Source organism: Phalacrocorax aristotelis, chromosome 7 (assembly GCF_949628215.1).
Source record: "Phalacrocorax aristotelis chromosome 7, bGulAri2.1, whole genome shotgun sequence".
NCBI lineage: Eukaryota > Metazoa > Chordata > Aves > Suliformes > Phalacrocoracidae > Phalacrocorax > Phalacrocorax aristotelis.
Genome location: NC_134282.1, coordinates 44,998,120 through 45,018,054, shown reverse-complemented (window position 1 = coordinate 45,018,054; position 19,935 = coordinate 44,998,120). Strand labels below are relative to the sequence as shown.

General features: G+C 36.0%; 1 protein-coding gene across 1 annotated transcript in view; it reads right to left on the bottom strand.

Moving 5' to 3' along the window:
- The window catches only part of EFL1 (elongation factor like GTPase 1), an 83,008-nt gene that overhangs the window by 59,286 nt on the left and 3,787 nt on the right, over window positions 1-19,935 (bottom strand). Inside the window, exons 6-12 of the mRNA XM_075100510.1 lie at window positions 19,705-19,842; window positions 18,605-18,819; window positions 14,059-14,182; window positions 13,100-13,176; window positions 12,820-12,956; window positions 11,867-11,989; window positions 9,147-9,246 (exon numbers count right to left, since the gene is read on the bottom strand). Of these exons, the coding sequence (XP_074956611.1) occupies window positions 9,147-9,246; window positions 11,867-11,989; window positions 12,820-12,956; window positions 13,100-13,176; window positions 14,059-14,182; window positions 18,605-18,819; window positions 19,705-19,842 (914 nt within the window). The remainder of the gene's footprint in view (window positions 1-9,146; window positions 9,247-11,866; window positions 11,990-12,819; window positions 12,957-13,099; window positions 13,177-14,058; window positions 14,183-18,604; window positions 18,820-19,704; window positions 19,843-19,935) is intronic.

Here is a 19,935-nt window from a genome sequence, read left to right as displayed (position 1 = left end):
TTACAGGCCAGTTATATAAATACAATCTCTACAGAAAAAAAAAAAAAGGCAACAAACAAAACCCAAACAAACAGAGTTAATGACATCCTGTATCAACTATTCCACACTCTCAAATAGGGAAACGACCCATCACCTCAGGGTCAAAGTTTTTACATGTAGCCAGTACAGACACTTACTGAACACTTACTCTGCCCTTAACTGAATTAATTAGGGGCAGAAAGCCCCGAACAGTCTACGTGGCTGAGACCAACTCACTGCCAGTAAGATTTTTTTTTTTTTTAAATAGCATAGTATGGACGCTTTTCTGCACACAACACATTTTGAAAGAGACTTAATTTTAAAAAAAAAAAAAAGACCTTTCATTTTTATCAAAATTCTTAGAACTTGAGGAAATCACTTTGAATACAGTTATCATGCTGACCTTGAATCCAAATGTTCAGCTCGAAAGAGTAAATTAAAAATCTCCCTAAAAATTACCTGCAAGGCCCCCAAGATACACTGTCAGAATTTGAAGCACAGACTTTCAGAACTCAGAACATGGGACAGACATATTGCATGTCATAGAAAATGCAAAAGTAAGACAAAATTGTCACTACAACCTTCTCAGCAATTTCTTTTTTCTTTTAAAAAATCATCTCTTAAACAATCATTGTGAACAGAATTAATACGTATCTCAAATTTCAGATAGTGTGGTATTTTTGTTTGGTTTATTTTATTGCAAAAGAGAGTGAGGCTTAACAATACAAAATGCAAAGCAGATGGTGGAACTGAGAACTTTTTTATGATGATTTTTTTTTCCTGAAGGCAGCTGTTCAAAGATATTTAAGGGTTTGGAATGCCTGAAAAATTCCCAGAGGAGTGAGATTGATAGGGAAAGTACAGATGAGACAGCCAAGGGTGTCATAAATGCAGTCTATACATGATAGCATAGTATACACATGAGGACATATGTATGCATTCCAACAGATTTTATTGTCCAAAAATACTTTTCATTCGTATAAATAATCCTGAGAGTTAAAGAAAAAAGTTTGTTTGCTTTTTTCCCCTTTACATGGTATTTTTAAATTTAGATGTCAGATAGCCCTAATCACAAATGTTAAAGGTACCTTAAAATTCAGAATGCCCTGATGAAAGTTTTAATACTTATAAGCACAGTTAATTATATTCTCAATTTGATAAGAAGCAGATTGAGTGTGGGTGGGACTTTAGCTAGTAGGTACAACCTAGACTCCCATCCTGGTTTCTGTCAGCGTCAATTTCTATAAAATTAGTCACTCCCGGTAGTACCATTAGAAACCACAAAAAGATAATGTTGTCAAATAAATCCTTATATAGAATTGTAACACACTCAAGTAGAACACAGAACAAGATTAATGCACATAAGGCACTGGATCTGCAACAAAACCAGTTTCAAATTATACCCTGGTTTATTCAATTTCTCCAGTTGGCAAAACCAATCCGAAGGGAAATCAAGTTTGAACAAATGCTGCCCAAACCAGAAGATTCTCTCCTCTTCTTCCCTCCCCTTTTTTTCACTGTGTAAGAAAGGATCTACAGCCTCATAATATTGGCAGAAAAAAACGGGACCATGCAATCACACAAAAAAACAGTAAATGAAAATTCTGGAGAAGAAAGAAAAAGAGAGATTCCCTACCTCCAGCAAGATGCTACAGCATCCAGACACCATACATGTGAACCAGGCACAAGTAACAGAGATGACATAGATGGGTAACCACATTATTACTAACTCATCTGAACCTCAACCATGTGGTAAACAAATGCTATGGAACTAATAATGTGGAAAAGAGTATAATATATTACCATTCAGTAGATTATTGACTAAATGAATCAGATTTCAGGTAATGTAAGCAAGCTACTCCCAGCTGCTTCTTTATTCCCACATTCCCCTGGGATAACATGTTTAGTTCAAACTCAACGACAACTAAACTACTTCATGCAATCAATGCTCTGAACATGATAGCTTTTCTTCCCTTCCCTGTTATCAGAGAGAGACTTAATTCCAAAACATTTCAAAAATTCACAGCGAATAATCAAGACAAAAACCCCAAACATAAACTGGCCTCTGATTATTAAAGTGTATAATTTTTTTCAACCTTCAGACCATTTTAAAATGGAAATATCACAGTCAGAAATTCAACTCATTTCCAAAATATTGATACTACCGTGAACAAGAGGCTGTGATGCATCTCCCATGCCAATAACAATGTTTTTGAAGTGGCTGAACATACTTTTTCTCCATACAGTTTTTTAATAATTTAAGTTTCGTGAACTCATGGACATGTGCTTGACTTCATGAAACTAAGGGGGTAATTTCTGTTAACATCTTGAAATCCAAGTTATGTATAGAGAATCTTCTGGATTACTCATGACTCTAGCCTTCAGAATTAAGTTCTAGTTAAAACATTGGCTGCTGATCTGCTCACCAACTGGCAAAGACTTCTGACAACAGCATCCCTAAGGACAGCTCTCTCAAGTCCAGCTTGTTTGCTACAATTCAGCAAAGAATATGTCCAGTGGTCTTCCTAATCCTTCTGAAGTTCATTAATTTCTGGATTAAACTGCTTAATGTCTACAGAATTATTTCCATTCACAAACAAATGCACACCTACTAAGATTATTTCCTATCTTTTCTATTGCAACTGGAAGTACTAAGCAATTCATGGTAAAACTAAGCATGTATACACAAAACGAACAACTGAAAATCATCCAAATCAGAATTTATGTAACATTTTATGTAACAAGCTTACAGGGCTCCTGCAAAGGGGAATACTATATAACTGTTTTGTATTATATCATATAGTGATTATCATTTGTTTTGAGATACGTAAACTAAGATATCAAGTTGTCATATGCTGCCTTGAAAAAGTCTTGACTGATACGCTGACCTTTGATTTATTACGTATACTAAATGTGCAGTAAAGAAACTTGAAGTAAAAGCTTTTCTTTCTTAAACTTACAATTACACAAACTAAATTATGTTGAGACATTCAAACTTAATCCACTACTACATATTCCTCTCTCAGATCAGTTCCCAAGGTCTTAGCTAGATTCAGATGTACATGTTACAAAGAAATTTATTTCACAATAAACATAAGTATGATTTTTAATTTTTGAAAAGTATATATTGCTCAATTTTATAACTGGGTGCCATCTTCAGATGTTAACCTCTAAATCTGACAAGCTGTTCAGATGACTCATGCCATATTCATTTCTAATGCACTAACTACAATTTAGAACAAACTACTAATGCAAACAGAAGATGATGGATTCAGATCACACTGACGTCACTGAAAGTCATACTGCCTTTAAACATAAAAATTCATTTACTTGCAAGAAGATAGTAATTTCTTACAGAACTTGGACCTTTATAAATGTTCTCTTTTGATCAAGACAATGTAATGTCTTTTGAGCTGAAGGTTGGGAAAAAAAAAATCACAGGATTTACATTTTTTCCAATATCATTTTTAGGAAACTTTAGAAAGGCAATAGATGAAATAAACCAACAGACTGTAGTGTAAGACATGCAAACAAGCTGTACCACAAAACAAAGAAACAACTATCATGATAATTTCATGCAGAATTGTATGGGAAAGTGCCTATTTCAATGTGACACTGAAGGAAAAAAAAAATAAATCCTGATTTCAAGCTGATTGAGGAGAATGAAGTACCTTTCATATTATAATACCCTTACCATTTTCCTCCAGATAAGTTTTATATCTTGTAGTGCAGTCATGAAATATAATTTTAGTACATCAGGTTATTTGGTCAAGAGACTTTATTACCACTGAAATGCTGAAATGGAATTTATTTACATTATTCAGCAGGACCGTAAGAATGATGGTAAAGTAACGTAAATGGTTTGCCTCCTATTGCTGACATTGCATCACATCACATCACTGTGACATTTATACAGAAAGCTCTACAAAGGTAGCAGAGGATTTCATCATAACAAACATGCGATATCCAATTTACATTTTCTCAGTATTTTATATTATATACAAATAGAAACAGCTAACACTACTTGAAAGGGATTGTAACTAATTACTAAATATTTCTCTGTTACACTGTTAGATAAAGACAGAATTCTGAACCCCACAAAGAGCAAACTGGAGCATTTATATTCTGTACCTAAATGCCAAGCTCTACTTTTATTTATACACCTACACTCAACCATTCTGTTTTAGACTGCAATCCAATGTAAAACACTAGTAGAAAGGAGAAAAAGCAACAGCATATGCTGACTGAACACCTAATTCTGCACACAGCAATGTCTAAGAATACATAACCACAGGCATCACCAAATAACTGTGGCCTCATTACATAAAGCAAGGAGCTCCAAAAAAAGCCAATATGGCCCTGTTTCCTACTGGTTTTCGGTTTTAGATATTTTAATATCTAAAATGAAGGAGATCACACTACACTCTCTTATCAGGGGTCCTAATTTGTTTGCCTACTTTGCCTAACCACCAATTTTCAGAAAATTTACACCTTTGATTTGGTTGTAATTAGCAAACAATTTCAGAAGTTCAGACAGAAGAAGCTGGAAGACGAAACACATTTGCACAATTCTCCTTCCTTTAGAAAACCTGATAAAAACTCAGGGACATACTGGTACCAAATAAAAGTTGAATTTTAGATCTTTTCAAGCAAGATAAATATAAACTGCCAACATGTTGTAACCTGACCACAAATTGTATTCCCATGTATCCTAGAGTTGTAACAGCTGACAAACTTTGTTATTTAAACAGTAAAAGCAAAAGCATAGCAGTTTTAGTACAGAATCTATTAATTTTTAAAGCCACCTTCTAGGAGGTATTAGTTGCCAAAAGCAGTCTCAAGGCAGATTGTTTTAATTAAAAAATCCAATCTTTGTTATCATTTACTGCACACCCTGGACTTAGAAGAGCTTTTTGTTTTTCCCAACCTATGCTTAAAGAGTATTACAAGCAAGATGGCAGAAATAAGGCAAACCACAAAAACTGCAAAGTCAATCTGCAGCTTCTAAGCACTTTACAAAAAGGTAACATTACCCAACACTATCTGACAAAAGGAAAGAAAAAGCAGCATGGATCTACTTCCTTTTCCTCTGTGTCTTGGTTTCAGCTGCATTTTTCTTCGTAGTAGCTAGTATAGGACTATGTTTTAGATTTGTGCTGAAAACAGTGTTGATAATGCAGAGATGTTTTCGTTGTTGCTAAGTAGTGCTTACACTCGTCAAGGCCTTTTTCAGCTCCACATGTTCTGCCAGGTGCACAAGAAACTGGGAGGGGACACGGCTGGGACAGCTGACCCAAGGATGTTCCACACTATATGGCATCATGCTCAGCATATAAAGCTGGGGGAAGAGGGAAGGGGGAGACGTTCAGAGTTATAGGGTTTGTCTTCCCAAGTAACCGTTACACATGATGGAGCCCTGTTGTCCTGGAGATGGCTGAATACCTGCCTGCCCATGGGAAGCAGTGAATTAATTCCTTGTTTTGCTTTGCTTGCACGTGCTGCTTTTGCGCTTTCCCTCTTAAACTGTCTTTATCTCAACCTATGAGTTTCCTCACTTGTACTCTTCTGATTCTCTCCCCCATTCCACCAGGGGGGAGTGAGCGAGCGGCTGCATGGTGCTTAGCTGCTGGCTGGTGCTAAACCACGACAGTCTGGAAAAAGAGTGTAAGTCTTGCAAAAAAACCAAATCTAGATAAAAAATATCAGAGCTTTTACATGCTTCAACATGCTTAAAAATACTTCCTCCCCTACCCACCCAAAGGATGCAAATAACCTAGCAGATGGGTCCAGCAGTCAAACATCAGAACACGCAAGAACATAGTTATGGCTCCTCAAAATTAACACGTAAATGGAACATGGAACATGTATCAATGTTCCTAAATAAGTAAACATGAAACCCCTGTTTATCAACATAGTGTACATATCATTTTTCCTCCGTACGTTCAGGCATTCTTATAGAGCATCCTCATAGAAGGCCAGTTTAAATATTGGATCTCACACACTCCACACAGCCATCGCTCAATTCTGTTAAGCACAATCTTGACTGTGTAACTGTAAATAGCACACGGTGGCCAATATAACTCAAAACACATGCTTCAGAACCACATCTACATGATGCTGTGTTTTTAAAACACTTACATTTTGTTTCACAGAGACAGCTTTCCTTCCTCTTTAAAACTAACCTCCTTTTCTGACTTCTTCAAGAATGCTTACCAGTAGAATATCAACAATTAAAATCACAGAATCACAGGTTGGAAGGGACCTCAGGGATCATCTAGTCCAACCTTTCTAGGAAGAGCACAGTCTAGACAAGATGGCCCAGCACCCTGTCCAGATGACTCTTAAAGGTGTCCAACGTGGCCGAGCCAACCACTTCCCTGGGGAGTTTATTCCAATGGGTGACTGTCCTCACTGTGCAAAATTTTCCTCTGGTGTCCAATCAGAATCTCCCCAAGAGCAACTTGTGTCCATTCCCCCTTGTCCTCTCCATGTGACTCTGTAAAAAGGGAGTCTCCATCTTCTTTGTAACTACCCCTGAAGTACTGGTACATGGTGATGAGATCCCCTCTAAGCCTCCTTTTCTCAAGGCTGAACAAACCCAGTTCTCCCAGCCTATCCTCATATGGCAGGCTTCCCAGTCCTTTGATCATCTTGGGGGCTCTTCTCTGGACCCCTTCCAGCCTGTCCACATCTTTTTTGTATAGAGGGGACCAGAACTGTACTTCTGTACAGTTATCAAGACATATACACTTAGCTACAGTACTATTTTTCAAAAAATTGAATCCAACTGCCACTCCAAACCAAAACTGTTAATACTACCTAATCGGCAAAATTACACGGTGCTCATAATGACTGTTTGTCTCAAAGAAAAGCAGTCATGTGATTTCATTTTAATACCAGCCAATTAGTAACTAATTGCATAATTTAATACTAAGGCCAGCAAGAAATGCTTTTCACACGAACTATGAAGCGAGACACTATAATCTTTAAATTTGCTGAATAAACAGGGAAAAAGGACATATCGTCTACAGTCATCACTAATATGCCTCAAGTCTCCCAGGAAGAATTCCAGGGCAGTCCTCACTGTTCTGCAATATTATCTCAGAAAGCCTAATTTATCTGAATTTTGTGTCGATTTTTGGACCAGCTCTGCATTACTCGGACTATGAGTCAACTGCAATCCTCCACTCAACTCAGTAAATATCTTGAGGTTTTTCAAACCAGACTGATTATCAGAATTAGATTTGTTACACAACATGTATTAGAGAGCAGAAATGCAATTATAATTGCGTTCTGAAAAACCAATGAAATTGAGAGCAGCACACTTGTTTATTTAGGGAGAAAAATACAATCAACAAGTCACAATGTTCTCATTCACGAAAAAAGTAAAAGAAGCTGATCATACACATATTATGAACTGCAATATACGGCAAATTTCTTCAAAATATTCTTTTTCAGTTTGGGGAACTTTTTCTCTCTTTTAAAAGAATAAAAGTTTAATGTATGGCATATAACCACACATGTAAAACAGCTCCCTTTTCAGAAAGAGGGATGACTAAGGAGAACACAAAAAAAGAAAACCATCAAGAAAAATGTAAGATCATTATTGCAGGAGACATGGAAGAACGGTTTATCCATGAGGTAGAGTGCTCATATGCAAATGACACAGAATAATAATTAAAAAACCCAAACAAAAAAACCACCAACCTAACAAAAAAAACCAGGACTTGCAGTAGCTAGCTTTTCTTTCTTTTCTAATTTTTCACTAAAATCGTGAAAATACGTCCAAGACTTTGTGTCTGGTGTATGTAAAGGCCACCTTTGCCTCTATGTTACATCCTTATCACATCAAAGAATCTCGATCCTCCCAACAAATGAAAGAACAGTGATAGAACAGCCAGAAAGTGATGGCCTCACTGTAGTCTCCTCTGATAACTACACTATATATCCAGGAAAGCAGACAAAGCAGAAATAGCACTGCTGTGCTACACCGGTACCTGAGCAAAAACTCATTTCCGATATATTTAAGGACAGAACTTGAAGTAAAACTGCACCATCTAGTGTCTAGTCAATCCATAAATGCAGTGCATCTTTTCCCTGAATTCAGACTTAGTGCAAGAGAGATCTTTGGTGGAAGATTCGTAGACAAGCGTGGTAATAAAAAATGGGAAGTAAATCTAGGACGTGTGTGAAAAACCTAAGATATCAATAAAGCTTTCAGATACGTACAGCAACAGTACTATTTTTTGCACAAATAATCATTCTAATTTAGTAGAAAGCTTAATATTTTTGATATTACTTCGCTGTACAGTGACAATCCCAGAAAAACATAAAACGGCCAGTTAATACAAAAGTTGACTACTGAAAATGCTTCAGAGGCTTAAAGGGATGAAAGGTTACGATGAACCCCATTCTTATAAACTCATCAGCAAAGTGCATTTCTTCTGTAAAGAAGCAGACGGCTTCAGCTAAGAAGTAGCCCGCGTAAGGATGTCGGAGAAATGAAATCAAGAAGCATCTACCCCTCAAAGAAAGTAAGACAGTCATTAAACAACAAAAAGCTGTAACAAAAAAGTCTTCCAAACCTCCCAGAAGCAAATATTTTGAAGTGCATTAATGCCTTTCAACTTCACTGCAAAAAGTTAGTCAAGGTTTAGACTAAACCATTTTATTTTGCACTTGCAATGCACTGGGTGATCACTTAGCTATTACACCAGGTTTGATGGCAAGTCTTTCTTGGTACAAATGCAAGCTGTTATGATCATGCCAACACAATCTTACTGAAAAACTAAAAAAGCAGTACACCTCAATCCTATTTTCAGCCAAAACTCCCAAAACACCATACAATGTATGCATTAGGATGATGTATTTGGACAGAAGTACTATTCTCCAACAAATGTGTTTTTTACTCCTCAAATTTGCTAAACCTTCCAGAACTAATACGATCAAACAAATCATCTCTTGAACTTATTCAGAAAATCTCTACTTGCTGAAAAGATTTTATTGCACTTCAAGAATTAATGACTTATTTTCTCAGCTCTAAAACAATTTAGCCACACTTGCGACATAGGTTTTTTTCCTAGAAGTATCTAATGTTGATCAGAAAGTTAGATGTTACATTTTCTTACCTTGGTTTATTGTGTGGTAATGCCTTTGCCTCAACAGCAAACATTTTGGAAACAAAGACAATAACTGGGGCCGTTCCTTCACTACTGCATTTCATAAAAGCTGAAGAAACATAAAAGGAAGATATTTGCACAATTTTTTCCCAACAGTATGGACAAAATTATGGCTTTCCATTAATTTAGAGGAATTACTGTTTATTTCCTGTTTCAATGGATAATATGCTGAAGACAAGTTTTCAGGAAAAGTAGAAAATTACTCCATCCTAACCATTTGATAACACTGCCCATATCTTCAAGTCTATTTCACAGTAGAATAAAACAATCAAAATTGTAAAAATAGAACTCTTCATAACAAACTACATATACTCCAACTAAACGTATTGTTTTGATATTTAAAGTTGAGTTCATAGCCTGGTTTAGATTAGAATCAAAAACAGAGAGCAGCTCTGCATTAAGACTGAGCTGTTTATTCAGTACATCAAAGTATTATTCCTCCTTTCAAACTAAAGGAAGTCCTGCACATGTCCAGATGCTCATGTCTTCACAAAATCGTAACAACTTAACTGCAAGCATGGATATTCCTCAAAGGATGAAAGATCCGTAAAAAACTCATTCAATACTTCAGAAATTCCCATAAACTATTTTTTTCGTCCATCTTGGAACACATTATCAAATCCAAAACAGGCACAATATCATTCAAAACTTCTAACAACATAGAAAATAAATAGTTTTCTCCTACACTTCCTTTTATCTGATGTATGAGAAGACTATATTGTACACTGCTTAGGCAGACAAAGTACAAGGCTACTACTAAAAATCAATAAGATATTCACTAAATGTGAAGTACACTATTTTTTCATAACCAAGAGCAGCAAGGTCCGAGTTTACAGAGGCAAATTTCTTCTAATTAACCTATACTGATACAGTATTCAATCTGTTTGGAGAATATAATCTTTGTAAATGTTCAGTCAAGGATGAAAATATCAGTTGCCTCACCCCAGGGAACAATTCCTAACAGCCTGTCAGTTTGACATTCACATCTCATCTTAAATTGACGTTTGACATCTCATCCCTTTAAGATTTCTTGAAGGTCTCTTCAAAACATTATTCTATAAACACCTTTCACTACACATACAAAGCTAAGAAACGTTTTTAACTGTTACTAGCTTAAGCGTGGTATCCTCTTGTAATTTTTACTGAACATCTCTTGAAATATTAGAGGACGTTTACTACCTTACAACAAAATGGTATTCTGTTACATTCTGTTCAGTTAGAAAGAATGTTTGCAGAACAACAAAATCATATATACATAAAGCCTATTCGTCCCCTACAAACCTACCTGAAAACATCATTTGGGAATCATCATTTTCATTTGGGAACATCATTTTCAGAAACACACATGGGTGAAAAACATCACTTGACTTTATACAGAATTTCCCACCTCACAGAGAAGACATAGGAGATTATAGGAGCTTTGCTCACCACTGAACATTACATCCATATCATCAGTTTCAACTTTGATTTTTCAATGGTACTAAATACTTAATTCAGCTTCAGCAGTTCTCATCTGTCTTTCAGGAAAAGAACTCAGTAACAGTTCTCCTTTCCAAGGCATCACAATTTTTCTGAAGGACATCCATGAACACAGAATTTATGGTTATAAATAATTCAAAGATAGAAAAAGGAATATGAGCATCTTACGAGCTCTCCTGCATCCTGTACACCAAGTTTATTTTCATTACTGCCTATATACAGTTCTTTTACTGCCTATGGCAAACTTAAATCATTGAATGTAGTCTTTCCAGTCCCATCACAATTTTATAGCACAGGACTTGGTGATTCTCAAACTTCCTCTTGCTTACTTTTGCATAGAGACATCCTAATGTCCAACACGACGGCGTGTGAATATACTACTAAACCATTCTTCAGGAGAAACTCTTAGAGCTGGAAATACTGTCAGGACTGGACATGAAATCCTGATCTCAATGACGTCAATGGCAAAACTTAAACTAACTTCAAAATATCAGGATTTCATATCTTAATTCAGCACTCCAGGTAACAAATTTATTGCCCCTGAAGTCTTTTGCCTCTTGTTTTTATTTGCTAGTCTTCTACCATTCTGGAATATTACGAAACAATTAAGAAATCAAGTTATATCTTGAGCTATGGAAATTCTTAATGGCCATGATTGTAGTAACAGCTAAGCTACTGCTTAGTAAGTTCATTCCAGTGCACAAAATACCTAGCAATAAATTCAACAAAAAATGCTTTTTATTTTAAATTACCAAAAGCTGGTCCTAGTTCATCCACATACTTGTACAAATTAAATCCAAATTCAAACCCCTACTGGCTAAAAATTAATGATTTTAATACAGAAGTTGGTAAAATAGTAAATTCTCAATTACATGATAACTTCCACTGTTTAGAACTAAAACCAAATATTAACCTCATATCCTTCCAAAATCCCCAGTTTCAGAGTCTTAGACTTTACATCACCTGCAGCTTGAGTTGTCTAAAAACCATGAATATATGGGATTGAAGAAAGTGACATGGCATAGTATAATGTCTTATTTTTGTGGCCATGTATTTGACAAACATCAACAAAGCTACTACAAGTAAAATAATTATAAATTTAAGTAGAGATTACTACACATCTTATGATCCAAAGAGAAACAAAACCAAGACAGAAACAACCTTCATGTCAGTGGGAAGCACCTACTTACCACTTTTCAGTTCCTGAGTTTCTGGTGGCAAAGAATCAAATGTTCTAGCTCCAACACACATCAGCTTTTCCACTCTCTCTGCAGTGATGTCAAGAGGACTGGGAAGTTTATTACACACCATAGCTAGAACACATTGCTAAGGATATACAGGTATATATTTATATTTCCTTACTGAATGCAAGTAAAAGGAAGACAAATGCTTTCAACATTTTTTCTTTTAAATCAACCTCATGCACTAAATGCCAGCAACAACAGACAGCTATAACCCAGCTCTGTCTGTTACAGTGCATACAGCTCCTGCTCCAGTCAGGAATGATTTCTAGCATTTACTCAAGGGCAGAATGGAGAGTTAAGTAGGGGTGGCTTACCCAATGTGCCCATGTTCCCATGTACCTGATGGGAACCTAAGAATAGCACAACCAGGGCAGGATTTTAGAACTGATCAGTATTTATACACCAATAACTGTGCATACCTACTACAATATAATGTGCATTATATTATAAATGAGAAGGCAGTCTACACACCAGTCAAACAGCAAAGGCTGACTAAGAATGCACATGCCTAAAACATAACACCAGATGCTTACAGCAGCTCATGGGCAGAAGAGTTAAGATACTATTACAAAAAAGGCAGACTGGCTTATCCTTCAGGAACAACACTAAAATTTTTACCTAAAACTACATAATGAAAGTAGTGTTAAACTACCTCCAGTTTCATGACTTATTTTCCTAAAAAAAACGACACGTGCAAAAGTATGAAGTTGGTAGAATCATAAGCCTAATTGTAGATATGTACCTTAATATTACAAGTGAGAAAACAGGTCCAGCTAGCTCAAGCACGGATGTGAAAAAAGAGAACAAATCATACCAAATCACACACTGAAATATGTAAGCACTCTCTGAAGTCTGAGAACTGCCAATAGAACAAAAAGTAGTATCTTTCTTAAGGATACAGAGGACTGCATCAGATATCGGTAGCCACTGGCTACAAATGGCATTAAGATGTACTTTAGGGTCCGCATGCCGCGACTCCCGTGCACCAATTTTCAATCCCAAAGATGTGACTATCTTTTCAATTTTTTCTTTGTCTCTGTAAGGAAAATAATAAATAGATTTAAAAAACAGAGCAGCAATACGTAACAAGCAACTACAACATTTCTAGTTTGAGTATTTGAAAAAAATCACCATAGCACATGGAAAGAGATTCCATGAAAACTTTATAGGTCATCTCACCTTTTCATAACAGCTTCATAGAGACTCCATATGTTGTCCAGCACCAACTGCACAAACAAAGGCTTCTTTCCTTTTGACTGGTAGAACATAAACATACAGCTTATTACCAGCAATTCCTTACTCCTACAATAGGCTTAAGACTGCACTTTTAACTGTCCTTTTTCATGAGGAACATGCAAAACACTTATTAAAAATCAAGACAGTTACCTGTTTCTACACAAGACCACTAATTCAATACTCTGTCTTATAAGAATGGTATAAGCAGAAAATAAACATGAAATTTGTAAGTGAAGGACAAGGGTTTCAATTTCAGGACACGTCTACCTTGAGCCTGGTTATCACCCTTTTTATAACTAGTAATCCTCCCCTATGAAAATACAAAAAAAAAGTTTAATGAAAACTCCCTTCTCCCCCCCTCTTAACTTTTAGTGGTGGAAACCCTTAATGCAAGAGAAGCTAGTTTTCAGGCTAGGGTTTTGGTGTAGCATTCAGTGGGCTCTCACTCAGGCAAAAAAGATTTTCTAAATATTAAATCCTAAACCAAACATGAATATACTAAATTCCTTAGCTGATGAAGGACTTCAAGTAAGACAGAAACACACTCGCTACTCTGGTTTCTACATTGTTAGTCTTCCATCATCTTGTGTGTTTTGCTCTATACTGAATCCCTGAAGCTGGAATGTCCCTTTCGTGAACGGAGACATTTAAGAGCAACTGTGAGCACTGTTAGATGAGATTTCCTCCGTGTAGCTTTTGAAAGGTCAGTTTTGGAATGTTCTCTTCTCCAAGGGCTGTTGCAAGGCAATCCTAGTGACTTCATACTTCCACTGATGTTGAGTGAAAAGGTACTGAGGTCAATTTTCAGAATACACTATGAGGAACATTAAAAAAAAAGTCCCAAACAAAAAAAATCCCAAAACAAAATAAAAACCAGGTAATATTTCTGGCAACCTCCCTACCTGATCCCCTTTCATTATCTTCTTTGCTTTTGTATTTAGATAATAATCTCCCCATAAAGTCTTCAAAAGTACTGCAGGCTTGATTCCAATCTTTTGGCTGTACAGTTTGGCAAAATGTTCAATGCTGAAAGGAAGCAAAACTCATCTTGATAAACGTGTAATGCTGTTTACACAGGCTTATCAGCCTAAGCAACAGACAGCTTACATGAAAATCACACACAAATCCCAAATCCTTGTTTTACTCCCTTTTTTACAATTGCCTTCACTTTAGCCCACACTGTTTAACATTTACACCTGCAAAAATATTTTAGTCATAACAGCTCAAAAATGTCAGCAGTATTTGTATGTTTTTGTTTTGTTTCAAGTCCACTTCAAGGCTAAACTTGTTTATTTGAAATAAATATTTGTGTACTACCCTGTAGTAAAAACTCAAAACCATAATACAAAAGTTCTAAATATTTATGCGATGACTCTGAAATTTATTGAGACATCCCACAACACATTTAATTATGGTCTGTGACCAGAACGATACAAGTTTAAAATCAAGTATTCTTCTGAGCCACGCCTGAGCCATCAGATGGTGGTAATTATTTTTTAAATTAACTACTTAGGGCACTTCTTGTCGTTTGACTTATTACTTTAACAATGAGTAAAAACCAGAAAATAATGTAAAAACTGTAATGGCAAAACTGTGTTATAAAGCCAATTGTGTTGTTCAGTGGTCCCCATGAGTTAATACAAGCAGGTTGCTTATGACCTGAAGAGGGTGTCTGGAACACTGTATAGTTTCCTTGCTGAATATGTTCAGTGAGCAGTAACAGAAAAAAATTCCCACATATTTGTTCCTTGTGCACACAGAAACAAAAATACATGTTTAAATCAGAACAATCCTATTTACAGAACAACATTTGATAATCTGTTCTTTGAAATCCAGAATTCTCAAATTTCTACACACTGAAAAGATGACCAGCCCATGTCAGCAAGACATGGGATCTATGAGATCTGAACTAAATCCCAAAAAGTGATTTTTCCCCAGAAACTATCCCAACCTCTGAACAGGGCAAGAACCTTCAAGATTCTTATGCCAGCAGCTCCTGCATATGCATTTATGGCATTCTTTCAACACTTGAAGATTATTAGAAAAGCATATGTACTAATTGCACTGGATGAGGCTGGCACTGCCTAACGGCTTAAATTTTTCTGCCATGACAGGTCATAATACCTTTAGGAACAGAACCCACAAGAGCAGTCAAGGCTTGCCCCAATTAAGAAAATGCTCCAATGATCCATATTTCACCAGATCATACTGCTGTCAGCCCAAAAGTACATCTTGAAACTAATTAAGGAAAATGTTCCTTCCCCCCCCATTATGTGATTTATCAGAACCAGGGCCCACCTGGTTCATAAGAAACAAGGTAGTAGCAGAAAGCCAAAAATCTTCATTCAGCTTCATCAAATATTTTAATTAAAACATTTTCAAGATGTGAGGGGAAAATGGAGAATTAGGACAGGTATAAATAGGAAACCTAGCAGGTATGAGTCCTGTTATTTGTCCAAGCTGTAGGCACATTTTGTGGGATAGAGAATAGATTAACACAAATTAGTCTACTGTATAACGTTTAAAAAGTCTGATCCAGACACAGCAGCAGAATACTAACATCCCTTGCCTAAGTTAGATGAATAAATGGTTTTGGCTGAGATATAATCTTGTACACAGAGAGTCCAATTAATATAATCTTTAAAAAGTCTCAATATATAAAGCAGAAAGGGATTAAAATTTGGGGAACCTTAGCAAATATGTTTTTTAGTCTCATATTCAATAAAAAGCATTGTAAGTTTTTTAAGCTTTTCCTCCTGTATCATTATAGTATTGGCAAAGAATAAACAGAAAGCCTACCAATCCTCTCTAGTATACAAATATACCAATCACAAAAATAAGGACAGGTCACATGTGGCCCATTTCTTCCCCCCCATTTGAAGATGAATTACAATCGATATTTATACTTCAGCCTTACAGAAACTCTGCAAGTAAGGTTCAAGCCACTTGACAAACATTTCAAGCAGCAGGTACATAACAAATGCAAAGAAACAACTAAAGCTTGACCAGTTACCACTCCACTTCACATTATCCTACCATATATCACTAATCATCTATCACACATTCCACTCTGCAGGAAGTTACTAACATATAGCAAGTGCTAAAAGCTTTATGGGGGAAAAAATAAAATTAAAAAAATTAACACAAGGTATTATATCTGAAAACAACAAATTAGAGACTCTCAAGCCCTAAGCACTCTTCTAGAGAAATTTTCTTCTCCACCTCTCTGTATATACACCAATGTTATTACAAAAGAGATACACAACTTGGAAGTACACCAGTAAACTCCTCTGTTTAAACTGAAATATTTTTCAAACTATAGTATTTTTTGCTAAAAATCTGAGCTGGAGAAACAATTCCATTTTCTGCCACATTTGTATGAAATTTAATTCTATCTGCAGAGAAATTATCAAAGGAAAAGAAATCATGAAAGGAAGACAACTATCTCAATTCTCACTTTTACAAATATAAGCCTTATACTCACCTACCATTTAAGAACAACATGCTTGCTTTCTCATTTACAAAGGTGATCGTAGGGCATTTATGACCACAGGCTAATATCAGAATGTGGTTCTGTAACCTATAAAATCTTAACAGTTGATGATTTATTTGCAATTATCAAGTAGCTTAAGCTAAAGAAATAGGCTCTAAATTGCTTTTGAGCTTATAATTCTACTTCCTGTAAAAAAGTACTCCACTGTATCATTTTCTTTAAGAAATATTTTCCTTAATGTTTAGCATTCCCTGACAGCATACTTAGAGTACTAATACTAAACCTAGGCCACCTTTGAACTACCCAAAACAAAAACATAGCTTTCTGTTTTCATTTATTCCCTTCCACAGACTTTGTCAGTTACCAAAACAAAAGCAAGCTGCAAATTGCCAAATATTTTTCCAAATAGGACAAAAATAGCAGATAGCTCTAAAATCATTTCAACATCTGCTAAAGATGTTCTTATTCTGACTCCAAACTTGAACAAGTTTGTAACAGTTGCATCCCAAATACTCTGTATAGCAACAGTTTACTACCATAATCTGGTTTTTTTTCAGGGGATTTCAGTTAGAAGTTAGAAATCAGGAAAGCTAAACCCCACAGAAATCAAAATACTGCTTCCCTGCACACCATAAAACAGAAGAGTGACTGTGGGCACTGTATGGGAACAGAGAACTTCAGATAATGTGTTAATGTGTGGATCACCAAAGGTATCAGAAAACCCCCTCCAGCCTTCAGAAATTGAAAGTCTCCCCTCACACACATCCTCAGGAAGTTCTCTTTCAAACTAAAGAATATTCCAACGTGTCAGAATTGGAAGATTTGTTTTCAATTTCCTTTACACCACTTACACTCTGATTTTTCTTTTTATAAAATTTTATTACTCATGGCAGATAATTAAACTAAACCCATTTTATTTTCTCTTTCCTCCGCAGTGATAAGAAATATTTGTGTTAAGGCTACAAACTACACGTGGAACCTTATTTAAGAGCTTGACTTTGACTTAAAATTCCTGGAGGTGGTGTTTTTTAAAAGGTTTTGCAATATTAAAGACATGCACTGTATTACTGAGTGGACCTTTTTAATTATATTTTCATGATGGAAGACAACGACTCCACCTTGTGGCAAATAATCAGAACATCTGTAACCTTTACACTAGCCTGCTGCCCTTTGAAACCAACTACTAAGAACAGGACTGAAAAACAGAATTGATCATAAATGCAAATACAGTAATCCAGAAAATTTTCTAAAATCATTCTTTCCCCAAATTCTTACATTTACCTAAACACCTCTGCAATGCTCTTTTGCAACTGCTGAAACAGAAATATAATTATATTAGGTACCGAGAGATAAGAAATGCACCTGAAAGAACAACAGACAAAAACTAGATTAAGACTGATGAGCATAAACACTCCAGAACAAATGCATGATTCAAGGACAAGTCAAAGTCTGGTGCAGAAAAAACCAGATCACAGTAATGCTGTAACCCAGAATTGTACTGGACTGAACTGGACAGCTGAAACTACTGCCCTGATGCCAGTTGCCTGCCTTATGCTTCTTATGAATGTCACTGTCCCTGTAGCTAGAAGGTCCAATCTACTTGTGAAACAGCTCCTGTACTGCCACAGTTTTTGCCCTGGTCTATTACAGCCTACCAACTGTCATCAATTAATAAAATACTAAGTTTACAAGGCTAGGTTGAACACTACAGTGGGCTCAGCAGCTGCTATCTAAGTAAAACAGGGATCCCTGTCACATGGATGACAAAGCTGGTAGTATCTTCAGCTGTCCGGTATTCTGCATACTAATAGTATATTAGAAATTATTACATACAGTTGCATATTACAGAAAAATATAAAAAATCTTTAGAAATATGGAGCAACTGAAAATACTTCAAGATTAACTGCAGTAATAGATTTTAAAAAAAAAAGACAGTAACTAAATCCCAGACTTACCCAAAACCCCAGCCATCAATCGCACTGGCAAACACCACATTTCCGTGGTCTGGTGAAAAATAAAGATGTGAATCATCAGTATCTTCCAATCCAGCACTCCAGTCATAAATTTGATCCCCTGGTGCAGTGTCTGAAATACTTTCACTTTCCATTTCTTTCCCAGCTCTTTCTTCTAAGACTTTAGAGGTAAAGAGCGTTCCAGTGACTGCATTGATCTACAGAAGGATATGTTAAAACACCATAAGATTCATTCACTCTTTCACAACCCTTGTAATTAAAATGAGATTCCTCCACCCTCCAAAATATAAAAGAGAGATTTATTTTTAAACAAGATAGCAAACCTGTCATTCATTTTGCAATATGAAACGCAGACCTTGTGCATCTAATCCTGCCCATTTGAAGACAACAGGAGTTTGATGAGACTAACACTGTAACTTAAAACACCATATACTTTCTATGTCAAACTTGGCCATATCAGGATTGAATCAGATATTCAGTATCATGAGTAATACACCTTGCTTCTCAGAACAAGGCAAGGTGAAAGAGGAATTTGTTACTGCCAACAAACAAGCAACAAAGGAGGGCAAAGGGAAACCAGGGAGATAAGTGCTTAAAAGCAAGCTTGGGTCATGGATGTTTGAAGGCAACTTAACTTACAACTTAAAAGCTGAATTACCTTTTTCCCTGCATAAATCCATCAATATCAGGAGCAGTCTGAAGATACTATTTGTCTACCTCCAAAGAAGTTTAAGAAATTTAACAGGAAGAGCAAAACAGTCAGCATATTATTTCTAAAAATGAAGACTCCTCCTGATGACCTGTCAAGAGGCATTTATTACTTTTTTCTCTATCATGGGCATTATGAACGAACCTCAAAATGAAACCAGAAATAAAATATATCTCAATGTTAAAAATCAGACTAGATGTTACAGTGCTTGATCCTGCAAAGTAAGAAAAAACTGGTTCTGCTGATCTAAACTGATTCCAGCTATAAGGCAGTGAAAACTACAGTGTTTCTCAATTCAAAAATGGAGAAAAGGGGGAAGAGAAAAACCCTCAACAAAATCTGCTGTGTGAACATGATACTATAGAATGAATACCTGTTCTAAGATATTCTTAAGGTGCAAGTATGCTTCCTGAGGGGTGAGCTTGAGCTCCACAATCAAGCGATCGATTTTATTAATCACCAATACTGGACGTATATTTTCTAGCCATGCTTGCCGTAGAACCGCTTGAGTCTATTAAGAAGGAAATAGTTTTAAAAAATCCATTATAGAGAGCTTTATACCACAGAAGAGATGGAATGTTAAAGTAAATGGCAATATAATTCT